Here is a 19,381-nt window from a genome sequence, read left to right on the forward strand (position 1 = left end):
ATTTTAAAATTCTTACTAAATTCGCGCAGCAGAGAATATTGAATGTTAATTAATTGCTCCCTCGAATGACACCCTCATGGCCCACGGGCTATGGACTATGGACCATGAGCCCATGACCCAGCCACACCTTTGTACGGAAAAATTATTGGTCAAAAAGAAACGGACCCACAAGAGCAGAGCGGGAGAAGTGGGGATTGGAAGGTTTTCTTTCTTTTCTATCTTGTTGTCTTTGAAACTTGCAACTGAGTTTTTTTTTTTTTTTTTTTTTTTTTTTTTTTTTTTTTTTATGATGAGTTGAAAGTGAAAGTGGATTGAACTCCTCTATGGCACAACAGGGTGTTTGACACACATCCAACAGTTAGAAATGCTCAAGCACAGTGCCCAAGGCGATCGCATGTGGCCTAAGGAGTTTCTGGGTGTTGGATATGTGCCGGACACTATGTTGCGCCATTGAAGATCCAAGTCCACGAAGAGTTATTGAAGGAACCCCAGCAGTTCCTCTTCCTTTATCTTCCTCGTTTTTGAGTTTCATCCCTCTATTTACTTTAATAGGTTGAGAAGAAAAACTTATAGTTGTAGATGCTCCATTGTGATTAAGTGGTCTTGATCATGGTCTTGGGTTCAAATCATGAAATAGTTTCTCTGTAAGTTAGGTTAAGATTATGTACGTTATGACCTTTATCAGACCCCATTATGGCGAGAGCCTTGTGCATGCCTTTGATACGCACTACCCATCATTAAAGGGGTTAGCTAATCTGGTTTTGTTTTCCACCATAATAAAGCATAGCATGTATTTTATAGAGTACACAGTTGTCATATTGAAAGAACAGGGGTCAATATGCCAAGAAACATGACAGCGAGTTGAGCCAGTAATCTTTAGTCCCGCATTAACTGGATAAGGATATATGGGTTATTGATAAATGGTGGCCTCCATAACATGACATGATGCACTTTAAAGATGTGAAGGGAAACCCCAACGTAAATGGTATCATGTCGATTAAGGGACTAAATCAGGAAAGAGGTAGTGGTCATTTCGCACTTACCTATGTCTTGGCATAGGGGCGTGCTCCCAAATATAGAACACATTCAAGAGATTATTTTATCCGAACAACGACAATAATATGAGCTGGGTTTGAAAGATGAAGAAGGATCCCTATACCTTGGGTCTCACTTTTCTATTTATAAGATGAGGTAGTGAAACCTAATCCTAGATGAAGGTGTAAAGGGACAAATATTGGTAGGCAAAATTTATATATATATATATATATATATCAGGTCTCCTTGCTCTTCAAGTTTGTAAAAGTAAACAAATAAAATAAATAAAAAAGTTGTAATCTCGGTCCTCGGTATGGGGTTAGTCTTGACCAATAATGATCCGGATTGCATTGGATTAGACTAATTTACCCTTAAAAATTCAGTTTTTATTACTTTTTACCTTTTGGATCATACTAGTGGATTCAACATTGATCGATCCATATTCGAGATCAATCTCAACCAATATCAATTTGATCCAAACAATTTCACCAATCTCAATCCAATTTTTCGAACCATTATGCCGAGGTCGTCCCAAAATGATTTACATGGTAACGCCTACATAGACGGTAGTGCTATAGGGGTGTCAAAAGTTGACCTGCATTGGTAGATCTGATCGGTTAGTAAACTGTTTGGTGTTTGATTGTAGCTCAATGAGAGCTTGAGCGGGATTGCGGGGCTGATTGACACTGTTTATAGTCAGATTACCTTGTTTTATATATTGATAAACTCGTTTATAGCATATTTATAACTAGTTTCCCAATTAACACCATATAAAAATCAATTATAATGTTTACCTAAAAAAAAAAAAATCAATTATAACATAGTTGGTTAGATTAACTTGACCACATTACAGATAAATAATTAATCAATCGAATATAAATATGTTCATCCCTACCTTACGAGACTTTATTAACTAAATGACGTGATAACGTTGCAGGGTATTAAATTGGTGAAGAATCGGTTTGACCCAACCAAAACCAATTGAGATTCGGGACTCGATCAATTCACAATCTATGCAACAGGGTTTTAAATTATGAGGAGACAAAGAGAGAATCTTGTTATTGTGGAAATTAAAAAAGAAATTAAAAATAAAAAATTTGTAGTAATTATGATAAATACAGGGAATGATAAAATAAGCCTATTTATTTATTTTGATATCAATCCCAATTTCATACATATAAGAAAAGAAGGATATAAAATTAATTAAAAAAAATTAAAGATGGAGATAAAATAGAGAAAAATCAGAAAAGGAGCTCAAAAAATAAAATTTTGAGTAAATATGGGCAAGTAAGGTAGGTGATAGAAATAAGCCTTGTGTTTGTTAGGTCGATCCCAATTTTAATACATAAAAAAATATGATAAAATAAAATAAAATATAATTTAATTAAAAAAAGATGGAGACAAAATAGAATGATTTATTTACTTTTTTTTTTTTTTGTGGTAATAATAGAATGACCCTTAAGAAAATACCTAAAGTAGTGATCCTAATTCCTACAATCCTATTATGATTGGGAACTTTGGAATAAATGTGGTGAGGGAAAGCAGCATCTCTTTTGTCTTCCATTCTATTGTAGCTTCTTTGCTAAAAGGCGCGGCGCCTCTTTTCCGTTTATTTTATTTCTTAATTCTACTACTAGTCCTCTCTTCCGAAGAGGGGATTCAGGAGTGATCAAGCATGGGTGGTTCTGTGAAGGATCTGAAGTCAAAGGAGGAGCTTGATGATGTGCTCCGCCAAGGGTCACCAGTTATTCTCCATTTTTGGGCGTCGTGGTGCGAAGCGTCCAAGCACATGGATCAAGTCTTTTCCCATCTCGCCACCGATTTTCCCAATTCTCATTTCTTCAGGGTTTGTTTTCTGTAATCTCATAGTTTATCAATATCTCTGGTTTCTGGGATTTTTTTTTTGGGGTTACCCTCGTTGGGTACTTGGGTTCTTATCCTTTTGCTCTGTAGTAATCTCTATTTCCAAATATACTTTTAAAGTGTTTGATTCAGTCTTTTGGTGTACTTTCTTCAACGGGTGTTAGGGTTCATATTTGTTTTTTTATTTTTCATGTGTGGTGTTTTGATTATTACTTAGGTTATCATTTTACCATTCTGAATGATACTGCTCTTATTGCAATTTGTGGTTGTGTTCTGCAGGTTGAAGCTGAAGAACAACCAGAACTCTCCGAGGCCTATTCCGTTTCTGCAGTTCCTTACTTTGCCTTCTTCAAGGTCAGTTTTGCAATGCCTGTTTTTGAAGATATATTCACCCCCCTCTTACTATAATATGTTGCTTTCTCAAATTTAATATACAATCTTGTTAAACAATGAGAGGCAAGTGTGCAAATGGACATGATTAAGAGGTGGGGACTTATGTTTCTATTTTCCGGAATATAATGAAGGTAAACTTTAAGATATGGTTCTGGGTTTTGTTTTAAAGCAATGATTAGCATTTCAAGTTTATTTCTTTTTGTAATTTCTGTGAGGGAGTTTTGCTTATAATTAAAGTCTTGCTGATAATAAATTTAGGTAGCTCCTCCCTACCCTTATTTCAAAGTGTGCGTCCATATATGTGGATTAGTGTATATGCTCATATGCATTTAATTGAGTATGCTGCAATATGGTATTTGCTTAAACTCAAGCACCCAATGATGTTCTGCAAAAAGAATATCATCATTTCATTAAGGTTGTACTTTGGGCTTTTTTAGTCAACTTTTCTTGATCATTTCACTTGATGTATTGGCTTTTTAGTATTCTAGTGTTTTTAAACACTGAAGGCATGAGGAGAAGTGTTCCACTGGCCTGAAAAGTGATGTGCTAATCTCAAGTGCGTTGCCAAGACCTCCTTCCTTTTTGTTGTAGGACATAGGTCTCCAATTTACAAGAAAATATTTCTTCAAACCATCCGTACCTTTATTAAAAAATTTCCTTTGTGGAGAGACTTGAGCCTAGCTACTCAGAACAGAATCCAAAAGAGAGATGCGAAGTATGGGGATAAAGTGATAATATGCTTTTGATCAGGATGTTCTTTTGTAATATATGGATAGTACCCTTCCAACCATGGTTTTAAATGGATACACATTTACGCGGAGAATGACTGGCATAAATTGGTTTATATACTTGAAAATATTTTTCTGCTTTTGTTGAACTTAGCTGAAGTCTTATATATAGCAGAGTAATTTTGAGAGAATCAGTGATTTTTTTTTTAATTGCAGAAATGCAACTATTTTGGTTCAGTAATGACTCAAACCTTGACCGAAGTTGAAACTTAATTTCTTACTTCCACCTTGCAAGGTTTCTGCCATGCTTCAACAGTTGGATCCTGAATATAGGAAGGTCTATCTGTTGCTCCTAATGGTATTTCCATGATACAAAGTTGGATCGTCACCCAGACTCTAACCTACAACTGCAGAAAAGTCTGTAACCCCAAAAATTACATTTTATAATAGTTATACATTTAGCTCAAAGAACAGAGCATGCAAGGAAATCTAACATTTTAAGCTCAAAGAACTAAGCATGCAAGGAAATCTAACATTTTCATTGCTTGCCTTGAAAAAGAACTGTTGTTGTTGCCTTGTCAGTGAATTGGAGATATGAAATAGTTAGGCTAGACTAATTAGTCTTCTTTAGGTCCTTTGCTTCTTTTATTTGAACCAGTTTCTCATACTTCAAACCACAAAATAAATAAGAAGGTAGAGCGGGATTCCTACTAGACGCAGTCAAAGCTTGCAAAGAAACCTCATATGAGCCAGTAGCTAAAAAAAGAGCTTGATCATGCTACTCTGCGTCCAATTCCTCCATTTTCTTCCCTATGCCATTCTCCTCAAAGAGAATTTCCAGATACTTGCTAGAAAAATGGCTTCCTCTAGGTCAAGTTTAACTTCCAGGCTCACTACTCTTCAATGCACTCATTGGAATTTGGAGAGGTACCTGAGATATGCCTACTTTATTTATAGGCTTCTTGATGTTGAAATTTGATGCCTTAAAGACCTTCAGGAGTAGGTGAGAGACAAGGAAATGCTAAGTTCGATATCTACCTGTTATGGCCATAAACAACATGACCCGGGGAGACCGACTGTGCCCTACGTAATCTAAGGTATAGAGGACAGAATCGGCCGACTGAGGCAGGAGTTGACCGACCGGTAGCACCAAGCAAATCTTAGGAGTTGAGCAACTACGTCATTACCGTGGCGTATATCCTGATACGAGTCGAAAGACTACTCGCTGAGCGGGATGGACAACTACATCGACCCATCGCCGATCGGCTCAAGGTCTGGAACAACACCATCAAGAGATACTAAAAAAGGGAAGTTGATTGAGCCTAGCCTGCATGCCATGAGAAACAGGGTGAATCTAAGCAGGACATCCATTGTAATAACGAATCTTCCCACAAACTTCTTAGGGACATTAATCTTAGTAGGGATTTTTCTTCTGTTGGCCAGCTTGGTCTACTCCTAAACCACAACTTTTGAGCACCAAATAAGTTTTGGGATGAAGTTTTAGTCTTTTTTTGGTCAAATACTTAAATATTCAAAGAAGCAGAGAAGATTTTATAGCATAAGGTAGATATTGAGAAGATTTTATAGCATAAGTTAGATATTAAGGATCTAAACATGAAATGCATTTATAACACTAGATTTACTATTTCATTTTAATTCCATAACAGAGATACTGTTGAAGGGATTAGAGATATGCCTGAAATGTGGTCAGGCCTTTGTGATGCAGATCGCAGATGAAGGAAATGGTATGTGATGTAGATCGAGCTGTCAAAAGGAGAGTTCAATGCTGGTCCAATTTTTGTCTCAGATATGATGTGCCCCTTCAGTCAATCTAGAGGAGGGGAGGGAGTGGTGAAGCTTGGGGAACAAGAACTACCGCGGAGGGACTGTTTTAAATACCTAGGGTCCATCATTGACAAAAAGGGGGATATCGACGATGATGTGGCCCATAGGATTAAAGTGGGATGGATAAAGTGGCGAGGTGCATCGGGAGTGTTTTATGACAAAATAATACCTATTAAACTCAAGGGAAAATTTTACAGGACAGTTATACGACTAACTATAACGTATGGAGCAGAATGTTGGGCGATTAAGAAGAGTACTTTGAATAAATTGAGTGTAGCGGAGATGAGAATGTTGCGAGGCCTGTGCGGCAAGACCAGGAGAGATAGGGTAACAAATGAGCGTATTAGAAATGACTTGGGGATTGCACCAATCCAAGACAAACTCCGTGAGAGCCGATTGAGGTGGTATGGTCATGTGCAACGGAGACCTATGGAGGCCCCAGTAAGGAAGAGTGATCAGATTCATTTGGAGGGAACTAAAAAAGGTAGGGGAAGGCCAAAGATGACTATTAACGAAGTGGTGCGAAATGATATGAAAACCGTAGGGCTTGACTCTAGTATGACTTCGGATAAAGTTACGTGGAGGACAAGGACCTGTGTTGCCGCCCCCTATAGGGGATGTTCCCATGATGCGTCTTTGTATACTGCTGTACTTCTTCTTTTATCCTCAAATCTCTTTAGCCGCTCCTTTATGCTTCTTTACTTATTGGATCCATGTAGCCGACTCCATTCAGTTGGGATAAGGTTATGATTGTTGTTGTATCTGGTTCAGTTTCAGCCATCGAACCAACATTATTATTCTCCAATTGAGCAAGACATTGATTTACTGTTCACATGAACGGTACCTTGGGGCCCAATATCGACAGCTGTCTTGGAGATGCTGCCAGTAGTTGTTAGGATATTATATACTAGTTTCTATTTTCCTATACTGTTTGGATGTTTTGGATAACAGGCTATAAGGAGTGGACAGTTGCGAGAAGATTTATTTCCTTTTTTTGTTTCTTAGTTGACAAGTAATTAGAACTAGCTAGTTGTCTCTAGAAGATTCTAGTAGTGTCTTTATTCTTTTCTAAGAGACCAAGTATTGTTATTTGGCAGTTTTTGAGTCCTAGGACTCCTAAGTCAATTAGTTTCTATTTTCTTTTGTTTCCTGTTTTGGATGTTTCTATGTAAAGATTTTTTTTTTGGATAGGTTGGCCCCAAGGAGAGTCGAACTCTTGACCTATTTATTATGAGGAGTTGGTCTTTGCCAACTGAGCTACCCCATTGGAGTGTTTCTATGTAATTTGGGTCCTAGCCTCAACTATAAATAGAGGCATTGTATTGCAGATTACATGATAATAAATGAAATTTGCAGCTATTTTGAATGCTTCTAGTTCTGAGAAAGAATTGTGTTTCAACAGCTGAAATAGTTGTGGGTGAGAGACCCAGGACTGAGAGTCCATCCCCACCCACATCTATCCCTTCTGTGATTTCTTTTCTCTTCTCTTTGTTTAATCTTTGCGTGAGAGTGTTTGAGAGTTAATTACAATCAGATTGAAGACTAGAAGATCATCAACAACTTGAGTTTGGAGATTCAACATGATCACTCAGATCCACAGAGTAGAGTCGGTTTTGAGTCCAATCGATTTCTTCAAGATCTCCCAATCCAGAAGCGTGATTCCAAAACCCTTTGGGGGTTTGTTGAGGACCTTAGGCGGATCACTCGATCCAATTTTGAAATTCATCCGAAGCTTCCAGCCCTAGTTCTTGAAGAAACACCAAAGTTTCTTTTTTCTTGCAACCAGCATAAGTCACAATACAGCTAACAGAATTTGTTCAATTTTTATTGTTTGTTCCCCCATATAGGATATCCATTCCATCCAAATCTCAGCCCCAAAGGAGCCCTATTTGTGAGATACAATTTATGCAAGTTTCAACCTAAATCTGAATATGTTTTCAGACCTGTTCTTACTATTGAATCTGATCTATTCTAGTCTTATTGGAGTTTATGATGGATCCTACTGGGGCTGATTACCTTCGTAATTAGTCTGACATCAGTTTGGTTCATTATTGAACCAAAGTTTGACCCAAGCTAGGCCATGCGATTGGGAGTCTTTGTAATTTTCAATTTTTTTGTTATGGGAGTTTTGTATAGAGTTAGCTGTGTAAAGATTCTCTTAATTTTAGTTTTCTTGTTGAATTAATTTCCTAGACTGATACTAGTTGTTATTTGTAGGAGTCATCTGTTCTTTTTAAATATATGTGTATCCAACAATTGGAAAATTATTGAATAAAAAGAAAACTTGGGTTTTGTGTACCTGTGAGGTGCAAGTGTAGACTGGGTAGCCTTTTCCCTCTCTTCTCTACGATTCTAGTTTTCTCTCTTCTTTCTAGGTTCCGCTTTTCTTCCTAGTTCTTTTTATCTTTCTTTGTTATTATTCTGATTTTTTACTTCTTTCTCTGCTGTCATCTTGCAATTTCTTCAATTTTCTGCAACTAGTGATAGTAGCAGCCATGTCTGAATCAACTCCATGTACATGGAGAGTAATTACTCGCCTTGTACGCTGCATTGCTACCATGTTTCTTACCCGTGGTTCTAAATTTCGGGTTTTGACCCTTCCAAAATTTAGGTCGAAATTTCCGAACTTGGTCATCTCAAGGTGGGTCGAAACCATTGAAACTCGCAAATTCGGTCGAAATTTCCGAGATTTAGGACTATGATCTTACCCATTACCGGCAGCGTTCTCCTTTTTTTTTTAAATCTTAATATCACACAAAGGAATGAGACCCACATATTCTTTCTTCATTATCTTCTTACTTTAACTTCTTTGCAAAAGGTGGTCCTATTCTCTGCTGATGCTCCTCTTCTTGCTCTCTCCGGATTTCGACCTAAACCCCCTCCACAGTTTTCCTGCAGAGTGGGGTGGAGCAGGCTGCGTTGGCTGTTCAGGCTCTATTCCCTGCTTTAGTGCTGTTGGTCTTGGTTGGATTAAGAGGGGTTACTGTTGGAATGGATTGCTTGTTTTTCTTGCGCAATCTATATGTTGTTGAGGAACTCGTCCATTTTCATCAACCCAAAATTATTCCCATAGTCACAGACGGTATTCTGGAATTCATCAAGGGTGAGAGAGTAGATAGAGGATTGTGTTCCCAGTGGTGACAGTGAGTGTCTTTGAATGCACCTCTGCTAGCTGCAAGCCTGCACTGCCGACTCCACCTTCTCATGCGCTGTTGGTTCTGTATCCATAACCAGCATCTTACTACTTCGTCCTTAATTAATTAATTAAGGGGTAAAATATATTCCAGAGTCCAGACGGAAGAAAACGAGTATTGAAAACAGAAGCATATATTCATTTCAATGCCGAGAAAAGCAAGACATTCAGAAGTACAAAATGGTGCCGGAAAATCAAATCAAATCAAAGTTCAAAGGGATCACCGGAAACTGCCATAGCGAGTCCACATCCACTACCATTAACATCCTTCCATGAATCTCTAGACCTGATTAAAGTTGGTGACCGGACCAAATGATGACCAGAGAAAGCTGGGTGACTGTTGTGGTGAAGCTCCATGAAGTTAACCCATCATGAAGACTAAAGATTCTTTTGTTTCTACATTGCGACGGCTTCATTTTCATGGCGGTTCAAGAGAAAGAGACTACAAAGCACTTTCTCTCTGTTTGTGTGTGGGCTCTGGCGTAGTGGCTTTAGGTGTCTTCTCAACCTGCATCAACTCTTCCACTTTCTAGTGATTATGGAAAGGTGGCCAGGTGGGAAGACTTGGCAGTGATTCGGCAAATTCGGATTTGTGATATCTTTGATGAGAGACAAAAGAATGCCATATTATATAAAGTAAGGGTTGCCTTTTGGGAAGAAGATATAGTATAAAGACAATGAAAAGAGAATATGTGGGTCCCATAATGAGGATAATGTTGCCGGTAATGGATTAATCATATGGAAGCAATATAGCATACGAGGAGAGTAATTACTCTCCTTGTACATGGAGCTGATCCGGACTCATAGCAGCCCCTATGTGATTGATCAATCTGATTCATACTTGATCCTTTTGGCCTAATGTTCTGGGTGTAAATCAGTCTACCATAGGCGATTAAAACCCACAAAGCTGATTCTAAGCTTACTGCCGGAAGCAGTTTCAGTCGTATCAATTTTGAATAAAACTTGATTTCTGGTATTGTTATTTCCCATCCTTAAGAGGCCTTTGTGTTACGTATCCCTAAACCTCAGGTCGAACTAAAGTCTACAGAGTGAGTTTTATCAACTGAATTGAAACAGGGTTGCTGCTGGTTTTCGACCAAAGGCTGTACAACCCTTTTATTATTTGTTCCAAAATTACCCTCTTTATCTTTAATCCATTCATCATTCATGTCCAGGGTTGCTGCTGGTTGTCGACCAAAGGTTGTAGACAACCCCTGTATCATGGTTGTTTGAAACCCTTTTATTGTTTGTTTCAAAATTACCCTCTTTACCTTTAATCCGCTCATCATTCATGTCCTTTAATTTGTTTTTCTTTCGAGACTATCCCTGCTCAATTAATGTTCTTTTTGTGTCCTTGGCCTTTTACTTACCAAGTGACCCCTTGAAGAATCTGATTAATTTTGAGATTGCAATTACTATCTTATAAGTGGGCTCACTGGGCTATATTTCTTTGGGTGGGCCCATAGTGAACCCAACAGGGCTTATTGAACCCCGAGATTGCATCAATTTGATGATCTGTAAAATAAAGGATGAAAGAAAACTTTACTTCTTATATGTGAGAATGAGAATGAAAAAGCGAACACCAGACTAGACTACTCAGCTGTAGGAACTGAGATTAAACTAGTGTTAGTTGATGTTTGTGCAGAACTAAAATCTTTTGTCATGGATTGAAGATACATGTGGGGAAAGCATGATTTGGGAATTGGGTGGGAATGGCTTGGGTGGTATAATTTGTTTCCCTTCTTTGAGGCTCGGTAGTGGTGTTAACTTGGAGAAGAGATCCTAGCTATTAGATTGGTATCCTGCTGTGGATTTGAATGCCTTTTGATGGAAGGAGGATCATCTAGTGCTGATTGTGGTTCTTAGGAGGAAAGGTTTTAAGGATTGGGTATACCTTGTCAGGACTGGGATTGGCTGATCTGCTGGACTCTGGGCAATCTGGATAGATCAGTTGTTTGGATTGGGTGTTTCAGAGTGATCCAGTGGGGCTCAGTTGGGACCAATCGATCCCATTGTACAATCCTCAGTCCTTGATGGAAGGTATTCACGGTCTTTGGAGACTATCCTGCTTTATTAGATTGATATGTGCCTTTTCCATCCTCTGTGGTTTTACTGAGACAGGCTTGTTAATTTCCTAGCCACCGAGTTTGCCTGGCAATGAATGTTCAGGTCTCCTAGTTCAGACTGTCTAGTTTGTTTTGTGGGTCGAGCATTGCATGGTAATTTAGATTGTCTTCCTTTGGCTTATCCAATATCCTACCGCTCCTTGTTTGGCTGTACAAGTTGCCCTCTGTCACCCTTATTTACTAGCTTGACCTAGCTCATTTTTTGGTTGATATCTATGTTGCTTTGCAAATATAATATCAAGTCGGGTTTTAAGATTGTGTTAGGTAGCGCTCATTGTTTCTGTCTGCCTACACCAAACGGTGCAAGGTAACAAAAGCAAGCTCTCAATTCTTTTTTTTTCCTTTGTTCCCTTTTTTCTCCTTGTTTTTCAGAACATTGTTTGCATTTACTACTGTGACAGTTCTGAAAAAACATGGGAGGTCTCCACACTTATCATTTTCTTGTTTTACTTGATTACCTGGAGCTAAATCTCAAACATCATATGACGGCTTGTGTTCTAGATTTCTTGGCTTCTTTTACGGGAAGCTCTTTTGTCTTATTTGAGTGGTAGACTTGTAGCTTATGCTTGATTATGGTCACTGGAAAAATGTTGACTATTTGTAAGAAAATTAATGATTGATTTTAGCATGGATTTTTTTTCCCAATAATTTCTAGGAATTATTGCAAATGGATTGTTAAAATTCAGTGGGAGAAACCTCTGAGTGAGGAATTGAAGTACTGTTGGAGCAATCTTTGTTTGGGATTGTAGTAGTTAGAGATGATTTGACCATTAGGGATGAAAAAATCATCTCCTTATTGATATTATATTCAACAAATCGGTGGCCAAAATCATCTCTACATAAACTGCTACGATTACCCCCCCTTTTCTGTTGCAAGCATGTGTTATTAGATTAGATGTTATGTGGATGAAAGAATGGTGTTGAGCTTGGATCTCTCTAACGAAATAATGCAGAATTAGTAACTTTGCTGCTACGCATCTTCATTGAAGTTATTTTAGGAAGGGAAAGAAAGGTAAAATATGAGTAATGAACATAGGGTTAGAATCTTATGTGTTTGTTGCTGCTTAATTGGCATCATCATCTCACCTAATCCATCCAGTGGTGGTTAATTCAGTCTTGATATTCTACTTTTGTTTTTGTTTTAGCTAATTCAAAGCCTAATCATGAGGGTGGGGACAGAGAGCAAAGAAAAACGTAAACGAGGCTTTGATTCTACTCTGCTATATGATGTCCTTCCACTTGTCACAACCAGAGCTGCCGATGTTTTGAAATTTCCATATTGTGCCTGCAATCCTTCTCCCTTTATGAGCATTTTTCACTTAATTTATCTGTTTGTTGGGCTTTATTATATTTGATATCCTTATTTTGTGTTCTCCTAGAATTCAAAATATGGATGATCATGAATATTTCTGTTGACATACAACTCTGAATCAGCTGGGTCAATGGGTAATTTTGTGACAAAAGTCAGCCAAGTTCATCAACTGCTTATTGAATAGGGTCTGCTTGGAATTCTGAACCTTGTCATTTCCTCTCTAATGCATCGTCAGATATTAATCTCTGCATGCTTTGTCAGGATGGTAAGAAGGTAGATACATTGGAGGGCGCAAATCCAGCTAGTTTGGCCAACAAAGTTGCTAAAGTTGCAGGGTCGACCAATGCTGGAGAAGTGGCTGCTCCTGCCAGCCTTGGGATGGCTGCTGGACCTGCTGTCCTTGAAAGTGTCAGAGAGTTTGCAAAGGAAAATGGTTCTTCCCAGAAGGAAAGCTCGTCAATGTCAGGCCTCACCAGTGATCCACTAAAAAAGCGTCTCCAAGAACTGGTCCATTCACACTCAGTTATGCTTTTCATGAAAGGAAGCCCAGAAGATCCTAAGTGTGGGTTTAGTCGGAAGGTCGTCGGAATTTTAAAGGAGGAGGGGGTCAAATTTGGGAGCTTTGACATACTGGCAGATAATGAGGTGCGTGAGGGATTGAAGAAGTTCTCCAACTGGCCAACATTCCCTCAGCTCTACTGCAAGGGAGAGCTTCTTGGGGGCTGTGACATCGTAATTGCAATGCATGAGAGTGGTGAACTGGGAGAAATTCTCAGAGACCAAGGAGTTCTTGCAGCAGGTCCTGAGGAGGCAAAAAGGAATGGAGCAGGAAATGTTTCTTCCCCTAATCCCTTGGCGGGAAAGGGTGGTGTCTCGGTCTCCAATGGCTTGAGTGTGGCCTTGACCTCGAGACTGGAGAGCCTCATCAATTCAAGCCCTGTCATGCTATTTATGAAAGGAAAACCAGATGAATCCAAGTGTGGTTTCAGCAGCAAGGTAGTTGAGATTCTTAGGCAGGAAAAGGTGGAATTTGAGAGTTTTGATATCCTTGCTGATGATGAAGTACAAGAAGGGCTGAAGGTTTACTCTAACTGGTCCAGCTACCCTCAACTATACATAAGAGGTGAACTGATTGGGGGATTGGATATTCTGTTGGAAATGCAGAAGAGTGGGGAGCTCAAGAGGGTATTGACTGAGAAACCTCTTGAGGACTGGCTGAAGAAAGTGATATCTTCTTCTGCAGTGATGCTTTTCATGAAGGGTACACCTGATGCTCCACGTTGTGGTTTCAGCTCTAAAGTTGTCAATGCCTTGAGGGAGGAGGGTGTGAGCTTTGGGTCATTCGACATCCTAACAGATGAGGAAGTGAGGCAGGGCTTAAAGACGTTCTCAAACTGGCCTACTTTTCCTCAGCTTTACTACAAAGGCGAGTTGATTGGAGGTTGTGACATTGTACAGGAACTGCATAGCTGTGGTGAGCTCAAGTCTACGCTTTCCGAGTAGACTTGATAATCTATTATCCTCTCCAAGTAAAAATTGTTTTAAATAACATGATGGCAACTTCCAGTTTAAATGTTTAACGAGTTTGCGCAAAGGTGTGTCTTAATGATATTACACATATACCTTGCATATTGATCATCTTAACTTTGGTTATCCTGTGATTTGGACTTTGATATTCATTAGGACATAAAATCTGGGCAAATTTTTGTCATGAGATATAATTTACTCATTTTGTACACTTTCCTATTGTGGATGTTTTAGTCTTCCTTGTTTGGTTGATTGATGCCAATAATCTGGCATGCAGACCGCCGGCTTAGCCGATGACAGCTCTGGCATTTGTTCAGTTTCTTGTGTTGGATATATCGTGTACATAATGAAGGTGAACAGCTCAGAACCTGGTTCAGTCTTGTGTTGGATTTTGCTTGTACTCTTTTGAAGTTTTTCCAGTTTTCAGGAAGATTTTGTTAAACACCCCCCACACCCAAAGATTCCCTTTTCTCACTCCTGAGAAAGCTTACAACAGCAAAAACAGCTACGCACCCCTTTCTTCATCCCAACAAATAATAAAGGCTTGCGCATTCACCATCTTTCAGCCTGATCCTTGTTGAGTCATCGCTGCAAGTTTTTTCGAACAGTGGGATGAAGAACAAGAAAGAATTTTATCCTTTATCTACTACTCTCCACTCTCCAGTACATATGCTACATACGCAGAGTTGTTAAGTTCTTTCTCCATTCATTAGCTCCTAACAAACTCTTCTAATTTCTCTGTGACTGCCCATGCATTGAGAGAGGCAGTCTAGGAGCTTGATCTCCAGGGCTTTGAATTGTGATATCTGCATTAGCAATTCTGACTTCTCTTTCCTTAGGTTCTTATTCTCCTCCATTAGCATACGGTTGTTCTCATCTACAGCAGAAGTTGAGTCTTTTCCAGAAGCTTTGAGGAAGGCTGGATAGATGCTTGGCTCGCATTTCTTCCTGGTGATTTCCACTAGTAGATGTCTACTTCCCTTTTGGAACTTTTGGTGCTGGAATTCCCACCGGTCTGTGGCAATTTTCTTAAATCCCTGTCATGGATTTTATGGGAATCATTACAAGATCTATAATATTTACAAAACACCTAAAATAAATCTAGGGCAAGAGAACAGTACTTGCAGGTGCAGGCACACACCAGTGGGTGTGGCCAATGGGAGGGTTGCACACGACTATCTTTAGTATGCGGCAGCATGGTCTTTCCGCACCTGTTGTGTTTAGGCATAGGCACACTGTGTTCTTCTTCCATAAACGATTAGAAATTGCTCATTCTTCATGGGGGATTTGACTAAAAAGCATGGCAGCATGCCAGTGTGCATTTGTGTGTCGAGTTTGAGGTGAAAATTGCATCTGTATGATGGGTTTTGAATTCCACCTTTTTATTAGGTCATCACTTATCAGGGTGGTCCAAAGTTGCAAAATCTGGTTTCAGTAGGCCATTTTGGTCTAAGCGAAATACTGAAATTTTGCCAAAAGTGTATTGTCTTACTCATGAGTTTCATTTGGCTATTTCAGGGGGGAAATGGCCGAAATGACTGAAATTTTCAACTGAAATGATAAGAAAATTGACGAAATAGAGCATTTTTTGTGACAAGATGAGCGAAATTTCGGCAAAACATGCTGATTCTGGGTTTTGCATCCTGTTTCGTGTTGGACATATCGAATTAGTGAAAGTTAGACGAGTTTTTGAACCACGTAATAACGTGGTCATGCAATAGATACTAAGAAACACCTAGGTCAGACCATTTTATCTAGCAGTGCCAACTGGCAAATTCTACTTAGTTGGTGTAGTTACAGAGCTGAGTTTTTCAGTATTTAGTTCAAGGGGTATTCTGTAGCTCTTAAGATCATTATACTCTTCCATAATGGTCGCTTTTCCCTCAGGGAAGAAATGATGGCTTACGCTTACTATCCGTTAGCTCTCTGTGAGCAAAGTTGTGTCTGCAACTCATGGATGAATCCATGGCTGAGTTATTGAAGACTTTTTAAGACTTCCCACTCTTTCTCTCTCTCTCTCCTCTTTTTTGGGGTCAGTTGGATACTGTAAAGAATTGAGAAATGAATAATAAAAAGCAAACTGGGATGACCATGAACTACTTACATAAGTATTGAGCTGACGAATGAAGCTAGAGAAGTTGCTGTGTTTGAAGTATCTGGGCAGGGTGAAGTGGGAGAAGTCCTGAGGAGACCAAACCACAAACCCAGTTCCCTCTTCATTCCAAGACACAATCCTACTACCATGATCATGATCATCTCTTATATTTCCTTCTTTTTCTTCTTCTTCTAAGAGATCATATGTCTTAGAGAGGAAAGGAGCTGGGCACTTAGCTCTTGGTGACTGGCTTGAGCTACTCCGGCTTATTCCACGGTTTAGCTCTATCTCCCCCTCCATTCTCAAGGTCACTGAAACCTGGTTGCTTGCCAACTTCTAGTTTATATTGGAAACAAAGTCCCACCCAAAGACAAAGAAAGCTACTTGCTTTGTTGTTCTCTTTCTCTTCCACTTCTTTTTCTTTATTGTTTAATAAAGTGGAAAAAATAAAAATAAAAAAGGGCAAAACCGTTGTGATTAGTGAGCTTAAAAGGCATGGTTTGAGGTATCAGTATCAGATCGCCCGTATCAATATCGCTAGCCACTGATCTTGATGCGTGTCGATCTTATATCAGGTACAGACCAGGGTAAAACAGTAGAAACCCTGATTTTCTAAGAAAACCGGAGGTAAAATTTTCTGATCCGGGCTCATCCATGATGATACAATTTGATACTGTGGACTAAAACCATGTTAAAAGGGTAATTAGAAAAAAAAAAAAAAATCCCAGAGAAGGAAAAAGGGTGGAACTAGTGGACAGACTTTGGAGTTTGGAAGAGCCGGAAAATCTGACTGAAATGTTGAAAATTATCCAACTCTGATCTCAGGAATCTAACATGATTTCTTTTTTTCTCAGAGGGTTCAGTTAGAATTGATTACACGACTCTTGTAGTGTCACAAGACACAACTTTAATATTTTTGACTGGTTTAAGTACAGATGAAAGGAACTGTAAAGATGGAAAAAACCCAAGCTTTGGAAGGTTTTAGAAGGCAACCATGGAAGGTTTTAAGAAGGTCTCAAAGTCTTTAAGTCATCAGTTGACACCTATGACTATGAGTGAGACCCAAGCCAAAGTAGCCAACCAGTACTGACTCTAGAGGCCAGTGCAGCTGTTTTTTCATGTGGGTATGTGGCCATTGTCTTCTCTTTCACATGGGCCATGGCAAAAAGCAAAAGAAAAAAAAAAAAAGGCTCTTTGATCTGATAATGGATTAATGGAATAAGTAGGTTTTAGGCCTTTAACTTACCTGACCTGACCTCACATCTTCACATCCTCACCTAACTCATTAATCATGTGTCATGAGTTCAAGAAATGACTGTTGTAGCATGGGGGGAAATGGGGAATGTAAGGTGACAATTACCTTTAAAGCTTTTGGATTTGTAGTCGTTAAATATTTATGGTTAGAGTGGCTCCACTAGAGACTATGAAAGTGGATACTTTGTTTATCCTTGTACATGGCATGGCCCATGGCGGCCACACTCTTTCAACACTCGGGCCTCAGACAGAGAGAGAGAGAGATTATCTTTTCAACAAACACATCACAGACTTGTGTGAATTTTCCAGAGATGTCTTGGCATCTAAGAACACTTGGGACCAACCAAGTAGAGCCCATCATTGATTGAATTGGCTTTTGGCATGAGAAATCTCTCCAAGATCAGCACCATTGAGTGGTGAATAGAGCACCACTTACCTGCTTGTGCTGCAATCTTGAAAGAGAAGCTCATCCAATAATAATACTACCTAGAATCAAACCTTAAATATAAAGAAAAGGACCAAAGGACCAAGTTTCCCTTCACCCATGGGGAGTAAAGAATCTCTTAATCTATCAGTTTTGGTGATTAGAAGAGATTTCATGAATAATGTCGAGGGCATTTCAGATTTCACATAATAGCGACTCGAAAGAAAATAATGACACCCGACTAGATTTTTTCATACAAGCCCTTCATGATATGGGTAAGGTGACTATATAAATAACAACCAAATCTAATGTTCATAAAAAGAAAAAATTATATCTACTGGCTAGGGGTGTCAATATCTAAACCGGACCGGTTAAACCGGACCGGACCGAACCGATTAAGCCCGATCCAAACCGAACCGGTGGCTTATCGGGCCGGTTTCGGTTTGTATTTAAAATTGAATCCGGTCTCGGTTCGGTTCGGGTTAGACCATTGGGCCACCGGAAACACCGGAAATATGCACCGAAACCGGAACCGATCCAAACCGGCCCGATATAAAACCGGACTTAAAAGTTAAAACTCATTAATCTAACTGGGCCAACTCTCAAGTGGGAGAAGCCCAAGGCCCCAAGTGTCCAACTGGACCAACAGTAGCCCAAGTGCCCAAGCCCAACATTTATCAACTATTCAAGTTCAACCTGTCAAAACCCAAGTGCCCAAGCCCAACTGCCCAAGCCCAAGTGCCCAAGCGCCCAAGCCCAAGTGCCCAAGCTAATGGTCCATACCGGTTTAAAAAACCGATCCAAACCGAAATGAACCTGATAAATCCAAACCGGTACAACCCGAACCCAAACCGCACCGAAGCCGACACCGGACCGAAACCGATAATTCCTTAATGGGGCGGTTTCGGTTAGTTCCAAAGTCACACCGAAACCGGTGGAACCGGACCGAAACCGCACCAACCCGGACCGTTGACACCCCTACTACTGGCCAACAATTTATCTTGTACCACCCGGTCCACACATTCTATTAGACCATGGCCATTATTTGGATCCCAAAGTCAAGCCAGATTTTAACTGACATGAGCGAATAAGGCTGATGCCCTGGCCCTCCTCTCATTGGCTCGCACATTAGTGCAGGCACACGCAGTAAGACAACAATCTTTTTCCCACTTAATATAATAAAGGGAAAAGACTAAGTAGCCGCTAATATACCCAGATCTGTGTCTCTTTCTCCTCCTCCACTGTGAAAAATCCCATATGCCTTTCACATCTTAGCTCTCCCCATGGTTGAACTACTAGCTCTAGGAAAGCCATTAACATGCCCAACCTCCACCCTATAATATAATGGTCAAAAGATCGTTCCGTGATCATGTGACCCCTACGTTGGCCAATGAGGCGGACAAGAGCATCAACAAGGGTTGGGGACCTGGGGCATCACTTTGTTCCCCTGTGTCTCTAGGCATAGGGGCTGCGTGACCAGGAACCATCCTTTTACCCATACTATAAATAGTTGCCTTGACGGCCAATCAAATAAGCATCTAAGACAAGTTTCAATACATTTTTTTTTTTTTAGAGGGGGGGGGGGG

The 19,381-nt window shown here is 39.6% G+C and overlaps 2 protein-coding genes across 2 annotated transcripts; one reads left to right on the plus strand and one right to left on the minus strand.

Moving 5' to 3' along the window:
• Window positions 1-2,578: 2,578 nt before the first annotated feature.
• LOC122059897 (monothiol glutaredoxin-S17) lies at window positions 2,579-14,233 on the plus strand. Its single transcript, XM_042622951.1, has 3 exons — window positions 2,579-2,881; window positions 3,178-3,252; window positions 12,757-14,233. The coding sequence occupies exons 1-3, from the start codon at window positions 2,711-2,713 to the stop codon at window positions 13,996-13,998; spliced, it is 1,488 nt and encodes a 495-aa protein (XP_042478885.1). The 5' UTR covers window positions 2,579-2,710; the 3' UTR covers window positions 13,999-14,233.
• Window positions 14,234-14,460: 227 nt separating this feature from the next.
• LOC122059901 (heat stress transcription factor B-2a-like) lies at window positions 14,461-16,465 on the minus strand. Its single transcript, XM_042622966.1, has 2 exons — window positions 16,127-16,465; window positions 14,461-15,059 (listed from the first exon to the last, which is right to left on the minus strand). Exons 1-2 carry the CDS (start codon window positions 16,415-16,417, stop codon window positions 14,739-14,741), a joined length of 612 nt encoding a protein of 203 aa, XP_042478900.1. The 5' UTR covers window positions 16,418-16,465; the 3' UTR covers window positions 14,461-14,738.
• Window positions 16,466-19,381: the final 2,916 nt, after the last annotated feature.

This window comes from Macadamia integrifolia, chromosome 2 (genome assembly GCF_013358625.1).
Source record: "Macadamia integrifolia cultivar HAES 741 chromosome 2, SCU_Mint_v3, whole genome shotgun sequence".
Taxonomy (NCBI): Eukaryota; Viridiplantae; Streptophyta; class Magnoliopsida; order Proteales; family Proteaceae; genus Macadamia; species Macadamia integrifolia.

What these genes read in the sequence shown, in the direction of transcription:
- LOC122059901 (XM_042622966.1), bottom strand. Translation starts at nt 16,417, where the DNA reads ATGGAGGGGGAGATAGAGCTAAACCGTGGAATAAGCCGGAGTAGCTCA. An exon ending in TTCGTCAGCTCAATACTTAT is followed by an intron (nt 15,060 to 16,126) that starts GTAAGTAGTTCA and finishes AATCCATGACAG; the next exon opens with GGATTTAAGAAAATTGCCAC.
- LOC122059897 (XM_042622951.1), top strand. Translation starts at nt 2,711, where the DNA reads ATGGGTGGTTCTGTGAAGGATCTGAAGTCAAAGGAGGAGCTTGATGAT. An exon ending in CCAATTCTCATTTCTTCAGG is followed by an intron (nt 2,882 to 3,177) that starts GTTTGTTTTCTG and finishes TGTGTTCTGCAG; the next exon opens with GTTGAAGCTGAAGAACAACC. An exon ending in CTTACTTTGCCTTCTTCAAG is followed by an intron (nt 3,253 to 12,756) that starts GTCAGTTTTGCA and finishes ATGCTTTGTCAG; the next exon opens with GATGGTAAGAAGGTAGATAC.